At 38.5% G+C, this 25405-nt stretch overlaps 1 protein-coding gene across 10 annotated transcripts in view; it reads right to left on the minus strand.

Moving 5' to 3' along the window:
- The window catches only part of ZFAND4 (zinc finger AN1-type containing 4), a 41583-nt gene extending 20908 nt beyond the window's left edge, over positions 1-20675 (minus strand). For 4 of the 10 annotated variants that reach the window (XM_039337697.1, XM_039337692.1, XM_039337688.1 and 1 more), the window contains exons 1-7: positions 20492-20675; positions 18264-18457; positions 15143-15218; positions 14547-14614; positions 8720-8906; positions 6285-6426; positions 4275-5393 (exon numbers count right to left, since the gene is read on the minus strand). In XM_039337697.1, coding sequence (XP_039193631.1) covers positions 4275-5393; positions 6285-6426; positions 8720-8906; positions 14547-14614; positions 15143-15218; positions 18264-18447 — 1776 coding nt within the window. In that variant the 5' untranslated portion in view covers positions 18448-18457; positions 20492-20675. The other 6 variants (XM_039337694.1, XM_039337693.1, XM_039337690.1 and 3 more) reach the window with 5 other exon arrangements.
- Positions 20676-25405: the final 4730 nt, after the last annotated feature.

The following is a 25405-nucleotide window of genomic DNA, read 5'->3' on the forward strand; positions in this document are numbered from 1 at the left end:
TGGTGCATATATTATTAGTAGCATATATTTTTCATGGTAGTGTACAGGAAGTCAACTTAAGACTGTTTGTTCAGCAACTGTTTAATAATGGTGAACGAAGGGAGTTATGATCCCTTCCTGAAATTATGGCTGTTGCAGCACCCCCAGGGTCACATGATCAAAATTATGACCATCTGCAGAGGTGCTGCAACTCCTCATACCTGCCTATCTCTCCCTCCAATCTATGCACTGAAAAACACTGGAAAAGCTTCAGTGGCACAAAGCAAAGCATCCATCCCCCACTCCCCAAGAGCCAAGCTCCAGAAATCTCCAAGTGGGACATAAAGCAGCTGCTCTGCAGGAAGTTCCAAACACCCCCGAGACTCCCAAGGCGGAGGGAGCATGAAGGAACCCCCCCCACACACACATGAAGTGTCAAACAGCTAAGAAACTCCAGCCCAGGACTGATGTGTGCATTCTACCATGTCAATTGACCTCCACCACTTTCGTCATCTCACTATTTACTGAGGTGTGTCCAGCTTGGCCCTTTGTAAAAAAGAAGAAAAATAATTGGGGAAGGCAGCCACTCATCTGCAGTGTCTTAAAATGTCCTTTTCCTGTGCTCCAAGGTGGGCTGGAGCATTCTAGTTCTGCCCTCAGAGCATGGGATAAAGGGCTCAAGCATTCTAGCTCTGCCCTTAGAGCAGTGGTTCTCAACCTGTGGGTCGAGACCCCATTTGGGGTCGAACGACCATTTCATGGGGGTCGCCAAACCATGCTGTCCACCATTTTGTTCCCTTTTCCCTAGCTGTCTTACTCCCTCTTATTGGTGGCCACACCCACTTGGGGGTCACCATAACATGAGGAACTGTGTTATGGGGTCACGGCATTAGAAAAGTTGAGAACCACTGCCTTAGAGCATGGGATTAAAGGACTCTTAAAGATAAATTTATTGTATTAAATATATAGAATATATTATTTTAGCATTTATTTTTCTTCTTCACAAAGAGCTACCATGGGCGCACCTTCCAAATAGTAGGACAAAGAACATGGTGAAGGTCAGCTGGCATGGTATAGAGCAGGGGTAGGCAACCTTGGCTCTTTTATGACTCGTGCATGTCCTGAGCATGGCTGGCTCAGGAATTCTGGGAGTTGAAGTCCACGAGTTGTAAAAGAGCCAAGGTTGCCTACCCCTGGTATAGAGTGTATGGCAGCTAGGGCGGCTGGGCTGGGTCTCCCCAGATGTTCTGTCTTACACATGTGGGATGGCTGCTTCACACTGCTGTTATGTCCTTGGAGTATGGATGGGCAATTCACTTTCTCAAAGGGCCACATGAGAAAGTGGGACTGTTGTAGAGGGTCACCTCTGCCCTACGCTGCTTTGCCCCTGCCGCTGTGCCATCCCCTTTGCTGATACTGCCCCATACCCCAGCCCTATCAGATGCTGCTAATACCACATTCGCCGCTGGGCTGGAGTGGGATCACCCGTGAGCCATATGTGGAACTCCCCACAGAGCAGCTGCTTTGCAATCCACTAGTCAACCTTCCTTTAGACCAGTGGTTCTCAACCTTTTTAATGCCGCGACCCCCAACCGGTCGTAAGTTGAGGACTACTCAACCGGTCGTAAGTCGAGGACTACTCAATTGGTGCAGCGTTTGCAGAATGGGACTTTTGGCAGGCTCAGCAGGGCAGAGACAGCCTGGACAATTCCTATTGGCTTTTGAAAGCCAATAGAATTAGACTCTATTCAAGAGAGTCTATTCTATTGGCTTTCAAAAGCCAATAGAATAAAAGGGAGTAGCACAGCTAAGGAAAAGGGGGAAAAAAATGGCGGACTGTGTTGTTCGGCGACCCCCGTGAAATGGTCGTTCAACCCCAAATGGGGTCCCGACACACAGGTTGAGAACCGCTGCTTTAGACAGCCACTGCTATTGGATGGTCTTTTATTGTCTGTTGGTACCTCTGGGGACCTTGTCAGACTTTCCAGGGCTTTCTGGCATTGTCAAAGGTTACTGCTACAGGGAGTGTTTGACTACTGCTGCAGAAGCCAATTTTGCTGACTTGTGTCTCTGGCTGTTGCTGGACTGATACTTCCATTGTTGGGATTATGCAGCTGCTCCTTGTATTGCTGGCTTGAATAGATTGGTTTAACTGTCATGGCTGCTGCTGGTTGAAGGGGGCTGCTGACACTACCCTTGGCTCTTCTGCCCCTTCCCTCTCCAGCTGTCACTTTTTCCTGGACTTTTGTATCTCCCCATCTGCAGCTTCTCCATGACATTGCTGATCCTCATCTTTATTTAATCCACATATCCTCCATTTCATCACACAACATAATTACATGTACCATACCATCCTTTTTATCAGTAGCAATGCTGCAAGGCCATAGTAAAGGAAAAAGGAATGAAATGATGCAGCAATGCATTTTCTGCATTGTGTTTCTTCCTGCCATGTTGCTTTTCATTGTATTTTTTTTTTAAATATTGCCCTGAAACTTCAGTAATATAAACTTAATTCACCTCTTACACTTGACTGGCAATCAGGATATTTTATTGTGGAATTATCCTTAGTGTCGCTGGCTTCTAATTCTAAGTAATCTGAACTGTTTTAATGATGATACCATTTCTATCTATCTCCCCTTGATGTCCTATTTTTGAACATCCGGGCTATGTACAATGTGTATGTTGACACATGAAAAAACCTTTCTGCTTTACTGCTTCTTAAAAATTGCTCTATGTCTTTTTTGTCTTTTGCATTCTTGGGGGGAAAAAGGGCAGAAGACAGTCCCTTTTCTCACAACTTACTAGATCCTTCTTCTCACATGGGAGGAGGTCATATGAATTTTACAGATCTTGTGCCAACGGATGAATAGTGAAGGCAAATGTTAAGAAATCCAGGTAGTCCTCGACTTACAACAGTTCACTTGGTGACCATTTGAAGTTACGACACTGAAAAAAGTGACTTATGACCATTTTTTACACTTAGGACCGGATGCTTAACAACTGACTCACATTTATAATGACTGCAGTGTCCCAGGGTCATGTGATCCCCTTTTGCAAACCTTTTGACAAACAAAGTCAATGGGGTAAGCCGATTCACTTAACAACTGTGTTGCTAATTTAACAACTACAGTGATTCATTTAACAAATGTGGCAAGAAAAGTTGTAAAATGGGACAAAACTCACTTAAAAATTTCTCACTTAACAACATAAATTTTGGGCTCAATTGTGGTCATAAGTTGAGGACTACCGGTAGTCATTCTGGCCAGAGAACCTCCCTGCTCTCTTGCATGTGATCACTAATCATATAAATAGAAAACATATGAATAGGTTCTGTAAAAGGATTCTTCCATCCAATTCTAAGGTCAGATTATATATGAAGAAAAAACAGATTTGTGCTTTCTCTTCATCTTTCCCCTCAAGGTGTGAGAAAGCATTATCTGGAAATTGTTACTAAATGACATATGAAGAACATCTGTTTATCTCATTTATAATTTGGAAGTAAAATGCCAAATCTTTCAACCTCATGAAACATGAGTGAGACAAGCTGTTCAGAACATGGATTGGCTAAATATAGGATAAATATACAGAACATTTTATCAACGTAAAAATATAAAATTCAAAGTTAATGAATATGCACAAAACATTTGAATGTAAAACACTTTGAATACATGTATAGAGAGACTGTTCTAATACAACTTTGAAACTGGCTGTCTCAATCGTTTTGGAAATGTATTACCATTCTTCTAATGCAGTGATTCTCAACCTTTCTAATGCCGTGACCCCATAATACAGTTCCCCATGTTGTGGTGACCCCCAAGTGGGTGTGGCCACCAATAAGAGGGAGTAGGACAGCTAGGGAAAAGGGAAAAAAATGGCGGACAGCACGGTTTGGCGACTCCCGTGAAATGGTCATTCGACCCCAAATGGGGTCTTGACCCACAGGTTGAGAACCACTGTTCTAATGGAATGAATATTTATATAGTAACTTCAGAGTAAACTATTTACTAGAAAACCAAACATAATTTACAAATCTGTGAAAATAAAACGTGAGTAAATCTGCCTCAGAAAATGGCCATTGTTTTAAAAAAAATCTAACACATCCAAGAATGGACCATTTATTGAATGGTAACTTTTCAATTCTGAAAGCCAAAATTCAAGCTTATTTAAATAATAGTGATATACATTGAGATTTTCCAATCTGACAAGTAGCCAATTTTGATTCTTGACAAATAGAGAGTAAACCCTATTACAAGTACAAATCTCACCTTTGTAAAAAATAAAGCATGAGTACTTACTAAAAAATATCCAGGCATGTCATTGTGAGGAGAAGCCGTTCTAAAACTTTCTTCTTGAAAATGTTGAAAGTTGGTAGTTAATGAAATACCAGAAGTCCGAAACCTGTTTGTGCCACAAGAATTCTGTAAGCCATCTCTATTTGTGCTTCGGGTAAATGAACTTAACAAACTTATGTTATTTACAGAAACAGGGTCTTTGGAAGCCTTAATTGCTACTTCTGTGATATCCCTTGTCTCCACTTTAGAATGGGTATCAGTCCTTTTGCTAGGTAAATCTAAACCAATGCCATGAAATCTAGATGTTCTTGAGTAAGAGGAATCTGTTAAACTGTTCACCTCCAATGACTGCAGAATGTTTGGAGAAATAGTAGGCCTCAAGCCAGCTTCTTCAAAATATTTGGAGTGAGCTTGAGATTTCTGAGGACTGTAATGCGCCATCTGTGATGAACAATGAAGAGGTGACAGGCGTGTTTTCTTAAGATTAAACTCATGAGAGTTAAAAATACTATTTTCTGCTGTTGCAAAAGTTTTTGTAATGGATTTGTTTTGATGCTCCTGCGGTAACTGAAGTGTGGTATTTCCTTCTTCTGTTCCAGATATTTTGCTATGTGAGTCATTACAAGTTTCTTCTGATACCGAGGCAAGCGTCTCTTTGTTTGGTAGAACATTTTTTTCTGCAGTATACAGATTTACATTTGTGAGATCTGGATACAAGAAAGGACATCTTTCATTGGACGATGTACCATTTTCTGCATTTTTTTCCAAATTTGCAAGTGCAGTTGTCACTTGAGGAACCACATGGTTTTCAGAAAGTTTTGCCTCTCCCTTGTCCACACATGATACTTTTGAAGGCAGTGTCGAGCTGTTAATTGACTGAGATGGTGAAATACTCTCCCATTTGTCATTTTCTTTAAGAAAGTTTCTACTAACTTTTTTACCAGTATGTGCTAAGGCTGAAAAGGCATTCTGAGATATTCCTGACTTATGTAAATTTTCAGGAGGCAGACAGGATTGCCCAATATGAGGAAGTGCTCGTAGAAAATTATGACGAACAGCTGCAAGCGAGCCACTAGACGGATGAAGAACCACTGGAGGATGGGGATTCATTTTGATCTTAGGCTGTGGGGGGGGAAAAAGGAAAAGGGGTTAGTTTTAACTATAGCGCAACTACAGAACCCCAATGTTCATCAGTTTTGCACAGAAGCATTAATGCTCTTTTATATTTCAATTTGAGGAATTTCATAATACTTAAATATTATTCAATATCCAGACTCAAAAAACCAACTTGCTTTCATTTCAATAGTAATTCTAATCAGTAATCCCTATCCAATTAGGACAGGGATTTTCAAAATTTTTCAGGTTGTTGAATCTATTTGGTAAAAAAAAATCTGGATTAAAAGGCAAACCTCTAGTGTAGAAAACAGACTGATTTCAAGTAAACTATTTTTTGTCGTTGGCTTCTTACATAGGTCCAAATGGCCCTATAGATCAGTTGGAAAAACTCTGGATTAGAATGACGAAAATATCACAATATTTAGTGTTCTTTAGGTCAGCAGCTCCCAACCTTTTCTATACCCTGCACCTCTAGAATGCTTCTGATATATTCTCGCACCCATTACAAAAGTTCAAAATAACAGCAACAAATTATGCATATACACTATAATTTTGAAAACCCAAGTTTTTGCACCCCCTGGAATATTGTTTTGCACCCAGGGGGTACAAGCACCCCCGGTTGGGAACCCCTGCTTTAGGCTAAAAATGATAGCTGATGATTAAGGTTAAAAATGATAGCTTCCTGACACATGGTAATTTCATGACACATTCATGATTTTTTTTAGGAAAAGTACATTATATCGGTAAAATGTAGCACATGAATTGTGTGCAGCTTATATAAATTAATTTTGGATATTATGCTGTATGTTGACTAATATCCGTTATGGAACAATTATTTAGAAAGGTTTGTAATTGTTCTTTACTGATATCAGATGAACTTATATTTTATGGCTTTACCTTTTTATTAAGGTTCATGTTTTCCATCTTTGCCTTGAGCAGCTTCATTTTATTCATTGTAATGGAGTTCTCAATAATCTGTTGCCCAGAAGGAGATATTTCTGTATCTTCATCATCATACAAATTATAAACTGAACCACCACTGTGGTGAAGAGAAAATTCAGATGTGGTCTAGTACTGTACATGTTAACATTTTGTAAATCAGATTGACCTAGTGGTCCATCGAGTCTGCCCTGAATTTATTTATTTTTTGTTTTCTTTCCATTTATTATTTTTTAATTATTATTTTTGTATTTTATATATTTTTTCAGATGATAAGACTGATGATTGACCCACTACCTCTGCGGGAAGTTGGTTCCAAGATTCCACTACTCTTTCTACGAAGTAATACTTTTTAAAATTACTTTTGAATTCCCCTCCTGTCATTTTGTCAGTCCTTATCAGTCTTTGTTAAGATGACTAATTCGTACAGCTAGTCCTTGCTTAATGACTGCCTTGGGCAATAACTGTTTGAAGAGTAACTTTGTGGCCAATGTCCCCATTTATCAACTTTGCAACATCTGTCTCTCAGTCATATATTCACCATTACAGTCAGTTATATGCATTATCCTATGTAAAATCATAAGCACAGTTGCACTCAAGTGATGTTTTCACTTAGTAACTGTTCTGCTTAATGACTGAGTTGCTTGTAAGAATGTTGCAAAGGGTGATCACATGATCCTGGGACACTGCAGCCATCATAAATATGAGTTAGTTGCAAGCGTCTGAATTTTGATCATATAACCATAGGCATGCTACAATGGTCGTAAGTGTGGAAAAATGGTCATAAGTTCCTTTTTCAGTGCCATTGTAATTTTGATCGGTCACTAAATGAACTGTTGTAAGTCAAGGACTACCTGTATATGCCAAAAAAACAAACAAACCATGGGCTCCCATTATCCCATGAGATCATTACAGTATAATTTGAAAAGTCAATTTCTCTTATTAATTAACAACTTTAATGCATTTTATAATCAGTGTAAAATTATTGGGTGATCTTTAAAACTCTTTAGTCATTTCTTTGAATCTCAATTATTTAGTATTTAGTCAATACAAATATATTAAAAATCAAACAGTACCAGATATTGGCATTAAACGATTTTTGAGAATACATGTTCATCAGCAGGTAAAAATATTTTTATTCTTATGGGATTTTAGCTTTTAAGAGGACATTAAGCAAGGTTTAATAATATAAGAGATAGTTCTCATTCTAACAATGCTAATTGGGACCAGCTAAACATATGATTGAGCTGCTTAACGATGGCAGTTTCAGCAGTATCTGGTTATTGTCATTAAATGAATCACCGTAAATCATTCCCACTTCCTCCTGGCTTCTCCACTGACTTTGCTTGTGGGACTCTGGTAGGTAAGGTTTCAAATTGTGATCCTGTGACCACAGGATGCTGAGGCAGGTGCTGAACACTTGACATTGCGATCACTTGACTGTGGGGGTGCTGCTTCAAGAACCAGTCATAAATACCTTTTGTTCAGCACTGTTGTAAGTTTAAACTGGTGACGGTTATTAAACAAGGACTACTATATTCTTCTTATATTTACGTACATACTTTATTTATTGTTCGAATTCTTATTTTATGTTTTAACTATATTTCTGCATTGCATTTTTCTTCTATTTTTCTTATTGCCAGTCAATCTGATCATTGCAGGTAATCCTCAACTTTACAACACTTCATTTAGTGACCGTTCAAAGTTACAAGGGCACTGAAAAAAGTGATTTATGACCATTTTTCACACTTAAGACCTTTGAAGCATCCCCATGGTCACGTGATCAAAATGCCTGGCAACTGACTCATACTTGTGACCGTTGCTGTGTCCCAAGATCATGTGATCACCTGTTGCGACCTTTTTACAAGCAAAGTCAATGGGGAAGCCAGACAACCATGTTATTAACTTATCAACTGTGGTGATTCACTGAACAACTGTGGCAAGAAAGGTCGTAAAATGGGCAAAATTCATTTAACAAGTGTCTCACTTAGCAACAGAAATTTTGAACTCAATTTTGGTCATAAGTTGAGGACTACCTGTATTTTTGATGCCAAGATCATACACTTAATAATATCATACTCTCTACTAAATTTAATATGCTAGCAAATGTCTTAAGTTTTATTCTGTCCAATTCTGCCATAATGTGCTTAATCTCTCATTTATAATAGCAACATTTTTATTCATTATATCTTGTTTTGTTCAGTTCATATTATGCTTTTACTACTATTTTTTTTAGATAAACATGTAATGCTCTTGGAGAAGCTGTTTTACTTTTCAGAAAACATAACTCAAAACTCTTCCAGGAATAGAATGCACTGGAACCTGACTTAATTGTAAATCTGCTCAGAGTTTTCAATAATATTTGAAAATCCTTAAGATTATAAATAACATACTTTAAAGATTCAGATAATGGCGTTAAAGTTCCATCTCCCCTGTCCACAACCCGAAAAAAATTCAACTGGTCTCCTTCCTGGTATACCAAGAATGTAACATGTTTACTGGATGGAACCTTTTCCCAGACATCATCTCGACAGGGACCCATGTATTCTGCTATTTCCTTAATTGGATCTTCCAACGGAACTACCAAGAAAAGGAACATGAAGAAAAAGATGGTTTGAAATGGAGTATGTTTTCATCTAAATGCTGAAATGAAGGACATATTTATAGAAACTGCTGTTTCCAATGAACCAAATAAAACATTAAGCAACCTTATTAAATAAATCTTACCAAATTTTGTCACAAAACCCTATTTTAAAATAGAAATAAAACTGGCTTTAGTTTGTTGAATATCAACAAATTTTTCTACAGCTTTACAAAATTTAATGTTTCCTTTTTATATTAGGAAAATCATTAATCTCAAAAGCATCATCATATAAGGTCTCAGGTATAAACCAAAACAACAACCCCCTTTCCATAATTGCATAACTCTCTGGAAAAGTGTTAGTTCAGAACCTGGTATTTTCTCCAAGTCTGTCTGATGTACAATAAACCACAAACCACATGTGGCAAAATTGTGTATAAGTAGTCCTTGACTTACAATTGTAAAACTGAGCCATTGTGGATCAACATGTGACTATGCCTGATTTTACAGCTATTTTTGTGGTGGTGGTGGTTAAGCAAACATTTTTTCCCTAATGGGTGTTTTTTTTTCCAGAAGTATACACCAGAAATATGCAAACAATGGCAAAAATCATTGTTGGGTGACTGAGATCATGTGACTCTCTCTCTCTCTCTCTCTCTCTCTGTGTGTGTGTGTGTGTGTTTGCAGCCACTTGAACTTTGAAAACAAAGTAGCTGTGGTACAGTTGTAACTTTAATAGTCACTAAGTGACCAGTCATTAAGTAAGGACTACCTGTACTATTTTCTCCTATCAATCTTGATGAGATATAATAATATTTCATTAATGTTCACTACAGTATAACACTTTCTCAGCAGTTTCAGACAGATGGTGTGAAATCTTTAGCATAGATCTAGACCAGATTCAGAGGAAGTAAAGGGCTGTAAGAATAACCTTGAGGAAGAGGAGGAAGAGCTGCAACCAAGACAATGGTCAGAAAAAAGTATAAGTCCAAAACAAAATTGCAATTTAAGAAATTATCTCAGAAATAACCTTCCCTAGTTTTCTTAAAAATAAAGGGCAGGGGAGGCACTTTCAGGCTTTCAAGATTCTATTACTGTAATCCTAAAAAATAAAAAAGCAGTAATAGCATTCAGAACATTGATTTTTCTATTCTTGTCTATCTTGAAGGGATAATAATAATAATAATAATAATAATAGTAATAATAATAAATATATAAAGTCAAAATTGAGCAAGACAGCAACAGACAGTAAGTGCCGCCTATGCAAAGAAGCTGAAGAAACAGTGGACCACCTGGTAAGCTGTTGCAAGAAGATTGCACAGACTGACTACAAGCAGCGGCATGACAAAGTAGCAACAATGGTGCATTGGAAGATCTGCAAAAAATATCATTTGCCTGTAAGCAAAAACTGGTGGGATCATAAAATAGAGAAAGTCATAGAAAATGATAAAATTAAACTGCTCTGGGACTTCAGAATTCAAACAGACAAGCACCTGCAACATAACACCCCAGACTTAACAATTGTCGATAAGAAAGACAAAAAAGTCTGGATAGTGGACGTGGCAGTGCCTGGAGATAGCAGAATAGAAGAGAAAGAACTGGAGAAGATAACAAAATACAAAGACCTACAAATAGAAATAGAAAGACTGTGGCAAAAGCAAGCAAGGGTAGTACCAATAGTCATAGGCTCCTTGGGTGCAATCCCAAAACAACTGGAGCACCACTTGAACACCATTGGCATTGACAAATTCGCTATTAGTCAATTGCAAAAGGCGGCCTTACTAGGAACTGCTTCCATCCTGCGACGATATCTGTAATACCATCAAACATCCACATCTGCCTATCCCAGTCCTGGGTAAGGACTCGATAGGTAGACAAAATGCCAAATCCAGTCTGAACATCTGGCTGACTGTGCGATGATCGATAATAATAATAATAATAAAGTTGGAAGGGACCTTGGAGGTCATCGAGTCCAACCCCCTGCTCAGGCAGGAACCCTACACCATTTCAGACAAATGGTTGTCCGGTCTCTTCTTAAAAACTTCCAGTGTTGGAGCATTACTGCTTCTGGAGGCAGGTTGTTCCACTGGTTAATTGTTCTAACTGTCAGGAAGTTTCTCTTTAGTTCTAAGTTGCTTCTCTCCTTGATCAGTTTCCATCTGTTGCTTCTCGTCCTGCCTTCAGGTGCTTTGGAGAATAGCTTGACTCCCTCTTCTTTGTGGCAGCCTCTGAGATATTGGAACACTGCTATTATGTCCCCCCTTGTCCTTCTCTTCGTTAAACTAGACATACCCAATTCCAGCAACCGTTCCTTATATGTTTTAGCCTCCAGTCCCCTAATCATCTTTGTTGCTCTTCTCTGTACTCTTTCTAGAGTCTCAGCATCTTTTTTACATTGTGGTGACCAAAACTGGATGCAGTATTCCAAGTGTGGCCTTACTAAGGCATTGTAAAGTGGTATTAATACTTCACGTCATCTTGATTCTATCCCTGTTAATGCAGCCCAGCACTGTGTTGGCCTTTTTGGCAGCTGCAGCACACTGTTGGCTCATATTTAAGTGATTGTCCACTAGGACTCTGAGATCCCTCTCACAGTTACTACTATTGAGCAAGGTACCCCCTATACTATATCTGTACATTTGGTTTTTATTGCCTAAATGTAGAACCTTACTTTTTTCACCACTGAATTTCATTTTGTTAGATAGCGCCCAGTGTTCAAGTCTGTCCAGGTCCTCCTGTATCTTAAGCCTGTCTTCTGGAGTGTTGGCTATTCCTGCCAGCTTGGTGTCATCCGCAAATTTGATGAGTTCCCCATCAATCCCCTCGTCCAAATCATTGATGAAGATGTTAAAGAGCACTGGGCCTAGAACAGAGCCCTGGGACACCCCACTACACACTTCCCTCCATGTAGATGCAGTTCCATTGAGGCACACGCTGAGTATGGCTGGTCAGCCAGCTACGAATCCATTTGGTGGTGATGCTGTCTAACCCACATTTTTTTATCTTATCGAGTAGTAGGTTGTGATCTACTTTATCAAATGCCTTACTGAAGTCCAAGTAAATTATATCCACAGTATTCCTCTGATCCACTAATTTTGTCACTTGGTCAAAGAATGCAATAAGGTTTGTCTGGCATGATCTGTTTTTAACAAACCCATGTTGGCTTTTAGTAATGACTTTGTTTGCCTCTAGGTGTTCGCTGATTCGTTGATTATCTTTTCCAGAATCTTCCCAGCTATTGAAGTCAGGCTGATAGGTCTGTAATTTCCTGGATCCATTTGTTTTCCTTTTTTGAAGATGGGAACTACATCAGCTGTTTTCCAGTCCTCTGGTAGTTCCCCAGTGCTCCAAGATTTTTCAAAATATAGTTCAGTGGTTCTGAGATCATATCTGCCAGTTCCTTGAGAACCTTGGGGTGTAATCCATCTGGTTCTGGTGATTTGAACTTGTCTAGGCTGGGCAGGTGCTCACTTATCATTTTCTTGCCTATCTTAACTTGTGTTTCTATACTGTTTTGTTATGGCACTATTTTTGATAGGTTGGTCTGTTTTTTCCCTTTGTGTAAAGACAGATGCAAAAAATGAGTTAAATAGTTCTGCTTTCTCCCTACTGCTAGTCACCTTCTTACCACTTTCACCCACTAATGGACCAATCGTTTCCTTCACTTTTTTCTTGTTTTTTACATGTTGAAAGCAGCTTTTTTTTGTTATTTTTGACTTTGGTCGCAAGCCTTAGTTCATTTTGAGCCTTGGCTTTCCTCACTTCATCTTTGCAGGCTCGGGCTATTTGTTGATATTCTGATTTAGTTATGTGCCCCTCTTTCCACTTTCTATACTTTCCTTTTTATCTTTCAATTTGTCAGAGAGTTCTTTATGCAGCCATGCTAGTTTCTTTTGAGAGCTGTTATTTTTCCTCTTTGTTGGTATTGAGCTAGACTGGACTTCTATTATCTTGCTTTTCAAAATTTCCCAAGCTTCTTGCATTGTTTTCCCCTGGAGGATTCTCATCCATGGAATCCTTCTCAAGCCCTCTGTAAGTTTATTGAAATTAGCTCTCTTGAAGTCCAAGACTCTAGTTTGACTGTGTTCTATTGCTTGTTGCTTCCATAATGTTGAATTCCAATATTGCATGATCACTACCTCCCAAGGTTCCTATGGCTTCAACACCTTCTATCATTTCATCTCTGTTAGTGAGAATTAGATCCAAAATGGCTAATCCCCTAGTTCCTTTCTCCACGTTTTGGGAGACAAAGTTGTCTGCTAGGTTTGTCAGGAATCTGTTTGATCTTCCACTTGGTGCAGAGTTTGTCTCCCAGTTGATGTCAGGGTAATTAAAGTCCCCCATTACTATGGTGATGTGCTTCCTACATACCTTAGTTAGCTGACTAGCAAAAAGTTCATCTATTTCCTCTGTTTGGTTGGGTGGCCTATGGCAATGTCATTTTTCTCCCTTTTATATTGACCCAAATGCATTCAAGACAGTTTTCGTCATTGTTGTGCTCTATTTCTGTGAAGATGTAGTTATTTCTTATATAGAGAGCAACTCCACCTCCTCTTTTATTTGATCTGTTTCTTTTAAATAATTTAAATCCCTCTAGCTGTGTGTTCCATTTGTGGTTTTCATCCCACCATATTTCTGTAATGGCAACAATATCATATCTGCCCTCACTGACCTGAATTTCTAGTTCACCCTGTTTGCTGTTCATACTCTGTGCACTGGTATATAGACATTTGAGTCCTTTATGACCGACCCTGTGTTTACTTTCTAACCTGTGTGGTGCCTGAGTTCCACTATTGTCTTACCACCTATTTGCTTAGTGCACTTTGTGTGGCACTCATTATTAAAAGCTTGATTTTGCTTGACAGCAAGGTTAGTTTTTTTGTCCACACACATATCTATGTTACATGCACTGATAGCCCTATTGTTTTTAGATTGCCGGGGACAGGGATGCTCTGTATCGATTAACTGACTCTGTATCGATTAATTGACAGAGAGAACAGATTTTATATTTGCTGAATTATTTTGAAATTCACCAGAGCTGTAATATTTATGATGAAACATAATGTGCTCTACCAATGTTTTCTTTATAAATTAGAAGTTGCAACTTATTTAGATTAGGCATTCCTTTAGAAATGTATTCCCTACAGTGTGCCTGCTTTCTCTCTTGAAATCCCTTCCTCTCCAATTAAGGTAAATACAAACATAATTTTCTTATTCTAATTATCCCAGTGCTGGGGTAAACATTCCAAAGCCTGAGGGAACAGGGGAAAAGGCTAATAAGATTTGCCTTTTACTCGGCTTCCTCAAGTTCTGAAAACCTTTCCTGCAGTTTGGGCTTAGCCATCTATTTGAAGTTGTATCCTTCTGTAAAACAAAGGAAATCTAAAGTAAAAACCGTAAGTACTGCCGTGGTTTTTCCACTTAATGACCATTGCTAATTGACCAAATTGCTGGTCCCAAATGTGGTAGCTAAATGAGAACTACCTCTACAGTGCGTAGTATGTTATTAAATTAAAACAGAAGGAGAAATAAATCATATACTAGCCCTAACCTCTTCCCATTCATTAAGGAAATGATAAATATAATTTTAGTTTACGCTCTCTATAAATACACAAAAATTAAATATAAAAAAGGCCTACCTCTTTTTGTATTAATAGGTCCACCACGCATTGCTAAGATCAGCTTCAAAGTACATCCTTCTGAAATGCTGTAAACGATCAATTAGACATATTTTGTAAACCTTTCTTCTAGGAAGAGTGCAGAGAAATGATGATTAGGAGTCGAGAGGTTAAAACATAGGATGAACAGTTGCAGAAACTGGGTATGTCTAATCTAACAAAGAGAAGGACTAGGTGTGACATGATAGCAGTCTTCCAATATCTGAGAGGCTGTCATAGAGAAGAGGGGGACAACTTATTCTCTAAAGCACCTGAAGGCAAGACAAGAAATAACAGACGGAAGGTTATCACAGAGAAAGATCCAATTTAGAACTAAGGAGACCTTTCCTGTTTATGAGAACAATTAATCAGTGGAATGGCTTGCCCCCAGAAGTTGTGGGTGCTCCATCACTGGAGGTTTTTAAGAAGAGAGTGGACAGCCACTTGTCCAAAATGGTATAGGGTCTCCTCCTTGGGCAGGGAATTGGATTAGAACACCTCCAAAATCCCTTCCAACTCTTTTTTAATATAATCAAGAAATATTCAAAAACAGTGATTAATTACATTTGAATACTCACTGGTAATCATTCAAAGAATAGTCATCTTCCAGCTCCACATTATTCCAGATTAAATGCTGCTGAGATACAGGGATACCTTGAAATATTATTAAAATTGAATGTATTTAATTACTTTGTAAAACTATGACTAAAATTACTAAAATAGTTATTTACTTGGATATATATTCCTTTGAAATTAACACACTCTAAATAAAAAATATGATTTAAATTTGCATTATGCAAAACACTCCAGATTTAAACTCCTTATTTTTAGTGCCAGGATTAAATCCAAATAGTAAAAACTGCCTTTAAGTAAGGCAGTTAATACCAGTTGATTAGTAGTAAGAAGTAACAACAATCTTATATTACCTCACCAACATCAGAGTTAATTTCATTGACTACTGCCCTATAATTCCTCAATTTGCTCAAAATAGTACATATGATTGTTCCTTTCATTGTATCCTTATAGTTCCATGAAGTGGATTAGGTTGAAAGGCATTATAAGATACTTGGTAAAATTCACTAGGAATTAAGGATTTGAAGATAAATTTTCCAAGTCAGAATAATCCATCTTAACCCTAAGTAAATACTTATTAAATTAGTCCTTAATGATTGTATTTGCAAAAACATGCAGTTTGTAAGTGAGGCATGAAGACAGTGATCAGGTTTATGGTCAACATGTGGTATTCTGAGAGAAAATGCAGTAATGTTTCTCCTCATTTAATGAAGTTTGCAAAATACCAAGACTTTTATTCTGTTTTCATTTAATTACATGAGAATGATACATAAAAGAACTGTCATAAATCCAAGATTGTCATATAATTCATTTACTGTCGTATTTGCTTGACCACTGCTGTTTTCTAACTTCCTTTCTCACTGATAAGAAGGCAGAAATGTTGTATTTCAACGTCACTGCAAAGCTTTCAATTCTTTACACAGGACAGCTAAAGCTGACAATGAGTTGGTATGGATGAAAAATGCTAAGAAATTTCTTTGGATAAGTGGATATGTTGAAAATAAAAGAACAGCAATCAGTTTACTAGCTGTCCAACAGGCTGCAAAAAGCAATTATTAAAAAAAGGTGAAAAGACATGACGGATGCTTGAGAATGATAGTAACCCATGGAATAATACTTATTTTGCATATTAGGATACTAACAGCACTTGCTGAATCCTTATCTCTGGGAAATAGCGAACAACTAGGGAAGTGGCAGATGACCCAAAACTGTCCCTATATTTAAAAGGATAAAAATAGGATCCAGGGAATTAAGGTCCTACTCTGTACAAAATCTAAAGTAGAAAATAGAAAAGTATCTTTACAAGCAGTCCTCGAGTTGTGATAAAAATTAGTACTGGGATAAGCGATACAATCATAAAGTGTGACTTTGTGGCCACATTGTTTAGCAATATAGTCCAGGCAGTCCTTTTTGTTGTTGTAACCTTAAGAAACGTAAGATATTAAGAGAGAAACAGAGGGAGTCCCAGATAAAGTGTGAGGATGCACAGAAGAGTGAGAGAGACTCTGAGTGTCTCAATGTAGATTATGCAACAAGTTGGTGTGTGTGTGTTACAATGCAACACAAGATCAAAGAAGCTGGAGAAAGAGGGTGCTGGGGTGCCTATGTGTGAATGCAGGGAGGGACAGGGAAGGAAGGTGCTGGCGATGCATGCCTGTGTGTGGGTGCAGGGAGGGTAGGAAGGAGGCAACTGGTGGGTGTGAGCATGCAAAGGAGGAAAGAGTGTGCTGGTGTGTGTAATGAGGGGCGCAGTGCGTGCGAAGAAAGAATGGGCGGCAGGGGATACACTTACCTGGGCAATTTGTCACATTCCATGTCAGCTTCCCATTACCTTTGCTAATGGGAAGCTGGCATAGAAAATCAGCAACAGCAATCATGTGACTGTAGGATGCTGCAACCAATCATAACTGCCAGCTGGTTGCCAAGCACTCAAATATTGTTCATGTGACCGTGGGGGCATGCAACAACTGGAACTTCAAGGGCTGCTCATCAGTCTCTTTGTTAACCACCAGTGTAATAATTCCAAACAGTCACTGAATGAATGACTGTAACTTGAGGACTATCTGCATTTCTTCGTTAATTTTCTGATGTACTGTGGAATTCTGTAGACATAATATACAAGTAGCTCTTAGGTAACAACCCATTGGGACTGGGAACTCTATCGCTAAGTGACTCTGCCATGAAGCCCCCCCCCAAAATTGACCTAATGCAATGGATAAAAGTTAGAAATAAAATAAAAAGTACTCTGTATTAGCTACTTATAACACTACGGCCATAACAAGTGCCTCACTATGATGGAATACTGGAATGTAGTTCATTTTCATTATATTATCTCACATTTCATGAAAGGTGAAGCTTCAAAAATGAAATATGATCCATTGCAAGAACGTTTTTGAGAATGCTATTTGAAGAAGAAACATTATAGATGGACTTATCAACTGCTTTTTGCAGCGACCAAAGTTATAATGATGCTGAAAAAATAACTTTGCAACAAGGTGCACACTCACATATCTGCCATTAATTTGTACATATACTGGGCCTGATCTGTTTTTTCTCCCCTCCCCTCCCAGAACAGAGAGGTTGGATAGAGATTATAAGATAGTAAGCAGATACACGATCATGTACACACTGATACACACTGAAATGAATGTGCTAGTCTGGCTGTTTGTCTAGTGGGCTCGAGATTGAAAGCTTCAAGCACGCTGATGCTAGAACATTCCTTTGGATCTGTATTTCCTACTATGTGGTCACACAATTTGCTTTAGCCACTGCATCACTTAGCAACCAAGTTGCTGGTCTCAATTGTCATCATTAAATGAGGACCATCTGTGTTTGCTAAAGGTATCCTACACAGAACAGTCATTCGTCATCCTTACCTCATATTGACAAATTTTATCAAATTTGAGCTTTTGTAAACATACAAATATTTTTGTATTTCTACTGATATTTTGATTCAACCAATTATATATTTGTTACATTTCCATCCAAGTTTACTTCTAGGAGCTCAATATAAATAAAAAATGTTACGTTCAAATTTTTGAGCAGACATTTAATTTTGTTGGTATTCCCTCTAAAATAGCTGAACTTTCAAATTTGAAAACTAAATCCTGATATAAAAAAATGTACCTTCCAGCCTCTGGATTTTAGCTTTCACAGAAATAACTGTTTCAAAAGGAGACACTCGCAATTCAAAGCATGTTCCTGTAAGAGTTTCAATGAAGAGCTCCATGGTCTCATAGAAAGTAAGTTTGCAATGACATGATCCAACATTATCCTCATTGAAGAAAGGGGGTTCCTTCTTACTGGCCATTCTAGTATTCCTTGTGAAAAAAAATCAGTTGGGTGTTATATCTCAATTTTAAGCCAGCTCTAAACAAGAAACATTATGCTTTTTTCGTATTTCAAGATGATACAAGATCTGTTGTTACAACAGATTGTTGTTACAATAATATTAACATCTATTAAAGCATTCTTTAGTAACTACTAAACCAAGAAAACAAATTTTATTCTATTTTTCTTTCACACAGAAGTACATATTTAAAGGCAAAAAATGTAAATACCTGTAAATAAATGACTTCTTTCACTGTATTATTGTTTATAACAGAAAGAGTACATTAAAATTTAAAATTCAGAGCCATTGTCTATTGAGATTGTCAATCATCCAGGTCATGGTTGTGTCAAAGATGGTTTTCAAAAGGCTACTTTGTTTTTTTTTTTCCTTGAAAACATTTTGCTTCTCATCCAAGAAGCTTCTTCAGTTCGGGCTGAATGGTGGGGAAATGGAAGGATTTATATTCCTTACATTTATGTTCCGATTCAGAGCAATTCTTCGCATGAAAATAAAATAAATCTCACTGAAGAAAGATAGTTAAGATTTTCCTTACAAAAAGACTACCTTGGTGCAAGCAAGTAGATGGAAATCTTCATTATACTAATGATTGAGAAACTGAAGTCAATAGAGATCAATTTTGTAATAGATATCTTAAAAACATTTTCTATCCCCAAGTTCCTACATCTATGGAGAACTTATAAATTTGGAAGATTAGAATACTGTTCCAGGGAAAACAAGCCAACAAAGATAAGCATTTCCATTAATGTCAACAGCCAATTCCCAAGCAATGAAAATAATAAAAGATCAAGTGTGCTATAATGATCCATTACAATTGGCAATTCTACAGCTACAGAATATAACTATTATGTCAACCTACTACTATTACCGTGTTTGTACTCCTGCCAGCTGTGTACTCAGAATATTCTACTGATGCTGAATGGCACTAATTGTTTCTGTATGTTATTACAAAAGCTCTTATTGCAAAATAAGATTCAGAACTTCACTAAAACGTTTGAAACACAACCAGAATTCAGTTACTGAGCTACAGTTGCCTATTTGATTTTGCTGATGGATCTCATGGTAAGCACTCTGGGAAATCACATATCTGATTTCACAAACATTCAAGTTAATAGAAAACTGCTATTACTTCCATAGAACCAAAGAAGTTGATAAGTTACTGTGATCTGCCTTACGTTAATATAGGTTTCCTGTTTTTTTTGAACCATGACAACCTATCAGTTGTGTCAAGATGATCCTTGTGCCCTCCACCATGCATAGTCATGCAGATATACCCTGTGCATTATCAAATTACTTACATTCTTTATCTCTAATAAATCACTATATGCCACACTGAAAAAAATACAAGGAAATTAAACTGTAATGTTTGAGTGTACACAACTATGGAGAAAAAAAAACCAGGGCAAGTTCTCACTCAACTACTCAACCTCCACTCTCCCATCTACAACACAGAGGACAGGCTAACGTGCAGAATTAGTAGAGCCTTCTTGATAGAGCCCCAATGCTATTTAACCCCATTTGGACAAACAGCCAAGACGGCACTCGCCTTTCCCACAGGATTGGGAAATCAAAGCTTGCCAGTTTTGCCCGTTTCCGTCCTTACGGTCAGGGCGGGAAAGAGTCCCGAAACCCAGGAAACTAAAGAGGACGCCAGAAACACAATGCCTCAAGATGGAAGCACCGAAGGTGTCTTCTTCCGGGAACTAACTGTTCTTTACTGGGCTGGGCTCTGTGGGCCAGTTCCGGCCCTGGTCTTGCCAGCAGGCCCTCTCGACCTCCAGCCACCGCTCGCCCCCAAAGGGAAGAAAGCAGCTTCCCTCGTAACTCCCAGGCCAGGAAGATCACAGGCCCCGCTAGGGAGCCTCCGTTTGAAGCCGATGGCCATGACGGCTACCGGGACACACCAGCTCTTCGGGAACGCTGACAGAAGAGAGGGCAACGGGCGGGCGCGCAACCACGCCTGCTTCCCCAGAGGCGGCCAGGTGGGGAGACCCGTCCTCCTCACCTGCCGTTTCCCGCCACGCAGGGCCCTGCGGGACGGGCGGGAGGGGCTGACGCGTCGCCTCCCCCTTCACGGAGCCGCTGAGGCAGCCATGGAGCGGAGAAGACGCTGGCGAGCGAAAGCCATTCAGCCGCACGGGAGCGCCCGTTCCCTCCGCCCGGCGGCGAAGGGGCGGCGCTTGCCCGTCCTCCCTCCCTTTGTGACGCAATAAACGTGCGAGTCCGGTTGCTTAGGAACGGGACTCCAATCCTGGCGCGGCTCGGAAACTGGCGGGAAGGGGCAGCTCTGGACTTTGGCGGCTCAGCTGCGGCGACGCTTCGCCAGGGTCTTGAGGTCCCCCCTCCCGCCCTTCAAAGGCCTGGGATGGCTTTTACCCTTCATTTGGTCGTCGGTAATCCTCACGTGAATACAGAATACCGGAGTTGGAAGGGATCTTGGAGGTTATCTAATCTAACCCTGCTTAAACAGGGGACCCTATACCAAGGAATCCCCAATCTCCGGTTCGTGGGCTGACACCGATCTGCAGAATGCCAGCAACCGGTCCACGCAAACAAGTGAAGCCCCGTCCACGGGATGCAGGCGGCACACAAAACCACGCTCCCTCTGGCCCACGGAAAAACCTTTCTCCACGGAACTGGTCCCTGATGCCCAAAGGCTTGGGGTCTGCTGCCCTATAGCCATTTCTGACAAATGCTGTCCAGTCTCTTCTTAAAAGCCTCCAGTGATGGAGCACCCACAACTTCTGAAGGCAAGCCGTTCCACTGGTTTATTGTTGTGTCAGGAAATTTCTCGTTTCTAGGCTGAATCTCTCCTTGACCAGTTTCCATCCATTGTCCCTTGTCTGGCCTTCCAGTGCTTTGGAAAATAGGTTGTCTCCCTCAAATATTGGAACACTGCTATCATGTCACCCCGATCCTTCTCTTTCCTAGACCAACCATGCACGGTTCTTGCAACCATTCTTTATGTTTTAGCCTCCAGTCCCTTAATCAGCTTTGTTGCTCTTCTCTGCACTTTTTCTAGAGTCTCAACATCTTTTTTATAGTCTCAACATCTTTTTTATAGTGGTCTATAAAAATGGTCTCAAGACCTCGTGCCTTCACCAATGGGGACCACCAATTTACCTGCCCGGATGGCTCGTCGATTTTTGAAGGCTTTTCCATACATCTCTCCGGACCCTCATCTGTTTTTTCTCAGTTACTTCTTTTTTTCCCTGTGCGGCTGCGAGCACCCAAAATACCGAGCCTCAATGATACCTCCGCATGGATTCCCGGAGAGTTCCAGCAAGTGTGCATGAGACCCTCCTTCGTTTTGCAAACTGAATCCAGAACTGGCAGGGATCTTATAGACAGCAGCGTGTGGGGCACTTTCTAAAGTTATCAGATAAAGTGAAAATTGAAATTGAATACAGAAAAAATAACGACTGAATCTTGTAAAAAGAATGTACCATGATCTCAGATGATATAGAACATCTTATATATTGTATGAAAACAGTAATCTTAAAATGTTCAATTTTAAGAATGTTCATAACTTAAAACTCCAATATGTATACAGTATCTCAAATTAGTTACCAAATGTATAAATTGCATTTTCTAAAATGTATAAGCAGATAGCAGACATCTATTAGCAGAAGATCAGAAATGATCTAATATTGATTATCTTATCCAGAATATTAATGTGAAGCTTTTTATATCTTCAGAATTTTAATAGAATACAGGTAGCCTCAACTTACAGCCTTTTTTAAAATATTTTTTATTGAATAACAAAAATTAAAAACATTGAACATGGTAAATCAGATTTGACATACATCACAGTTCATATTCACAATTAACTACTAATATATGAAAAAAACCCCGTTATAATAACATCACTCTAATCTCAATCTTAACTTATCTCATTACAATGACTTCCATATTTTTCCCCCACCATCTATAAAATTTATTCCAAATTTGGTAAAAATCCATTTCATCCTGATTTTTGAGTCTCTTAGTTAACCTATCTAATTCTGAGCAGTGCATAATTTTATGAATTAAAATACACCTAGTGAGGAACTTACAGCCTTTTGTTTGAGTTACAATGTCACTGTTGCAGCATCTCCATGGTCATGGATCAAAATTCGGATGCTTGGCAGTTGTCTCAAAATTTGGATGCTTGGCAATTGGCTCACATTTATCATAGTTGCGGTGTCCCAGGGTCATCTGATCACCTTTTGCAACCTTACAAAGGCGAAGACAATGGGGAGGCCAGATTCACTTAATAACTATGTTACTAACTTAACAACTGCAATGATTCACTTAACAAGTGTGGCAAGAAAGGTCATAAAATGGAGCAAAACTCACTTAACTGTCTCACTTAGCATTGTAAATTTTGATAACATACTGTATGTGGTTTAAGAGTTTTAGGTAATCTTTTAGGTAATTTAGAGAATGCAACTGTAAGGAACCTCATAAAAATTGAGTACCTGTTTCAAACAGCTCCAAAAAATAATATCAAAAGCACTATCTCCAACTAAAGAATTAATTTTACCAGTTTTAGTTGAAAAAATTATATCAAGCATCTAATGATAGATGCACAAATATAGCCCTATTGGATGCAGAAGAGTTGAAAGAAGCTATAGCTAATAAGCTTTTGCTATACACAATCATAAGAACCGGACAGAAGATGGTACAGGACAAGAAGACCTGGAGGAACATTGTCCATGGGGTCGCAATGGGTCGGACACGACTTCGCAACTAACAACAACACAAAGAACCGGAAATATAATCAGGGAACATTATTAAGAGATTCTTATGTTGGTGAGGGTGCATTATGAGTTTTAAATAAACTGACACTAAAAGATACTTGAAAAGGTTTAATATAACTCCAATAGAAGAGGAGACAAGAACCTGCTCTTCTGCTAATCAGCTGGAAAGCCATCAGAAGCCTTTGCTTTTTTTGCAAATTTAATTGCAGTCAATTTCTTGAAGAGAAGGAGGTAAAAATCAGTTTAGTAGCCTAGTTCTGTGATAGTCTCACATTTTGTAAAAACAAAAAAGCTTTATCTGCTTAATAAAACTGTTCATTCAACAAATATATATTCAGTACACATCTGAAAAAACGTATGTACTGTTAAATTACAGGAGCAAAGTCTGAAATAAGATGAATTTTTTCACATAGCTTTAGATCCCAAAGAATGTCATCTAAAGAAAAATAGTTTTTTATATGCAGATGAAAGAATATTCACTTTGGGAAAGACTGCTGAAATGCCAAATAGCCAGCCTTCATATTTATATTGCACGCACACAGGCCGGTCACTCAATTAGGTCATGGTCCAGTAGTGGGCTATGGCCCACAAATTGGGGACCCCTGTTCTAATCCAACCCCCTGCTGAAGCAGGGAACCCTATACCATTCTGAACAAATGGCTGTCCAATCTCTTTTTAAAAACCTCCAGCAATGGAACACCCACTTCTGGAGGCAAGCTGTTCCATTGGTTAATTCTGTCAGGAAATTTCTCCTTAGTTTAGGCTGGATCTCTACTTAATAAGTTTCCAACCCTTACTTCTTAATACCCTTACTACCTCAGGTGCTTTGGAGAATAGATTGAACTTTTCTTTGTGACAATCCCTCAAATATTAGAAGATTGCTATTGTGTAACCCCTAGTCTTCATTGTTACTCTAGACATATCCAGTACCTGCAACTGTTCATCCTGTGTTTTAGCCTACAACTTCCTAATCATCTTTGTTGCTCTTCTCTACACTGTTTATGGTTTCAACATCTTTTTTGTAGTTTTTGCTTTTTTGTACTTTTTTTTAGTTATGTATCCCGTTTTCCAATTTTTATAGTTGTCCTTTTTGTCTTTCAGTTTATCAGAGAGTTCTTTATACAGCCATGCTGATTTCTTTTGGGATCTTTTCTTTTTCCAGCAGTATTGAACTTTTATAATCTCATTTTCTGAGTTTCCCAAATTTTTTGAGTTGTTTTCCCCTTTAATGTTCTCATCCATGGAATCCTTCCCAAGCTCTAAGTTTATTGAAATCAGTTGTCTTAAAGTCTAAGACACAAGTTAGATTTTGTTCTACAGCTTGTATCTGCTTTATGTTGAATTCCAATATGACATGGTCACTCTCCTCCAAAGTTCCCACAACTTCATCTCTTTCTACTATTTTATCTCTATCAGTAAGAATTAACTCTGGGACAGTTGGCCCTCAAGTTCCCTTCTATACCTTTTGAGAGACAAAGTTGTCCTCTAGGTTTGTCAGGAAACCCTTTGAGTTTGTCTCCCAGCTGATGTCAGGGTCCCCTGTTGTAGTCTACTTCTTGCATACCTTAGTAAACTGATTAGCAAAATATTTCTATTTCTTCTGGTTGGTCTGTAGTATACACCTATGGCAATGTCATTCCTTTTTCTTCTCTATACTTTTACAATCTAAAATAGTTCATAATTTAATTCAGATCTCTTTTAGCTACTATATGATTGACTGGGTAGTTTACAAATCTTGAAAGCAATTATGTATGAGTTCTAAATAGTTGGATCATTCATGTGAATGTTACATATAAAGTATTAATGTAATGTGTAATACCAAAGGCAGGTAAAACTAATCCAATCTTGATTAATATTGAAACAGAGAGCTTAATGGCAGTGCTAGCAGATTACGGCAAGTGATATTTCATTAAGAATAATCGAACGGGGCTTTAAAAAAAATAGGCAAGCACCAGACAACATTAGGTTAATTATAGATATAATAGACTTGAATAAAAATGAAAGCCAATTTGTAATCTTATTGTTAGATCCTAAAAAAGCTTTTGGCAAAATATACACAGTACATGTTTGCTGTATAATAAAGATTTGGATCTTTTTTTGAAATTTGTAAAATGGATCAAGATATATGATTAGCACACATCTAAAATAAAGGTTAATGATGTGTTTTCTGCTGCTTT

Source organism: Crotalus tigris, unplaced genomic scaffold (assembly GCF_016545835.1).
Source record: "Crotalus tigris isolate CLP2741 ecotype Arizona unplaced genomic scaffold, ASM1654583v1 scf7180000017685.4511686, whole genome shotgun sequence".
Taxonomy (NCBI): Eukaryota; Metazoa; Chordata; class Lepidosauria; order Squamata; family Viperidae; genus Crotalus; species Crotalus tigris.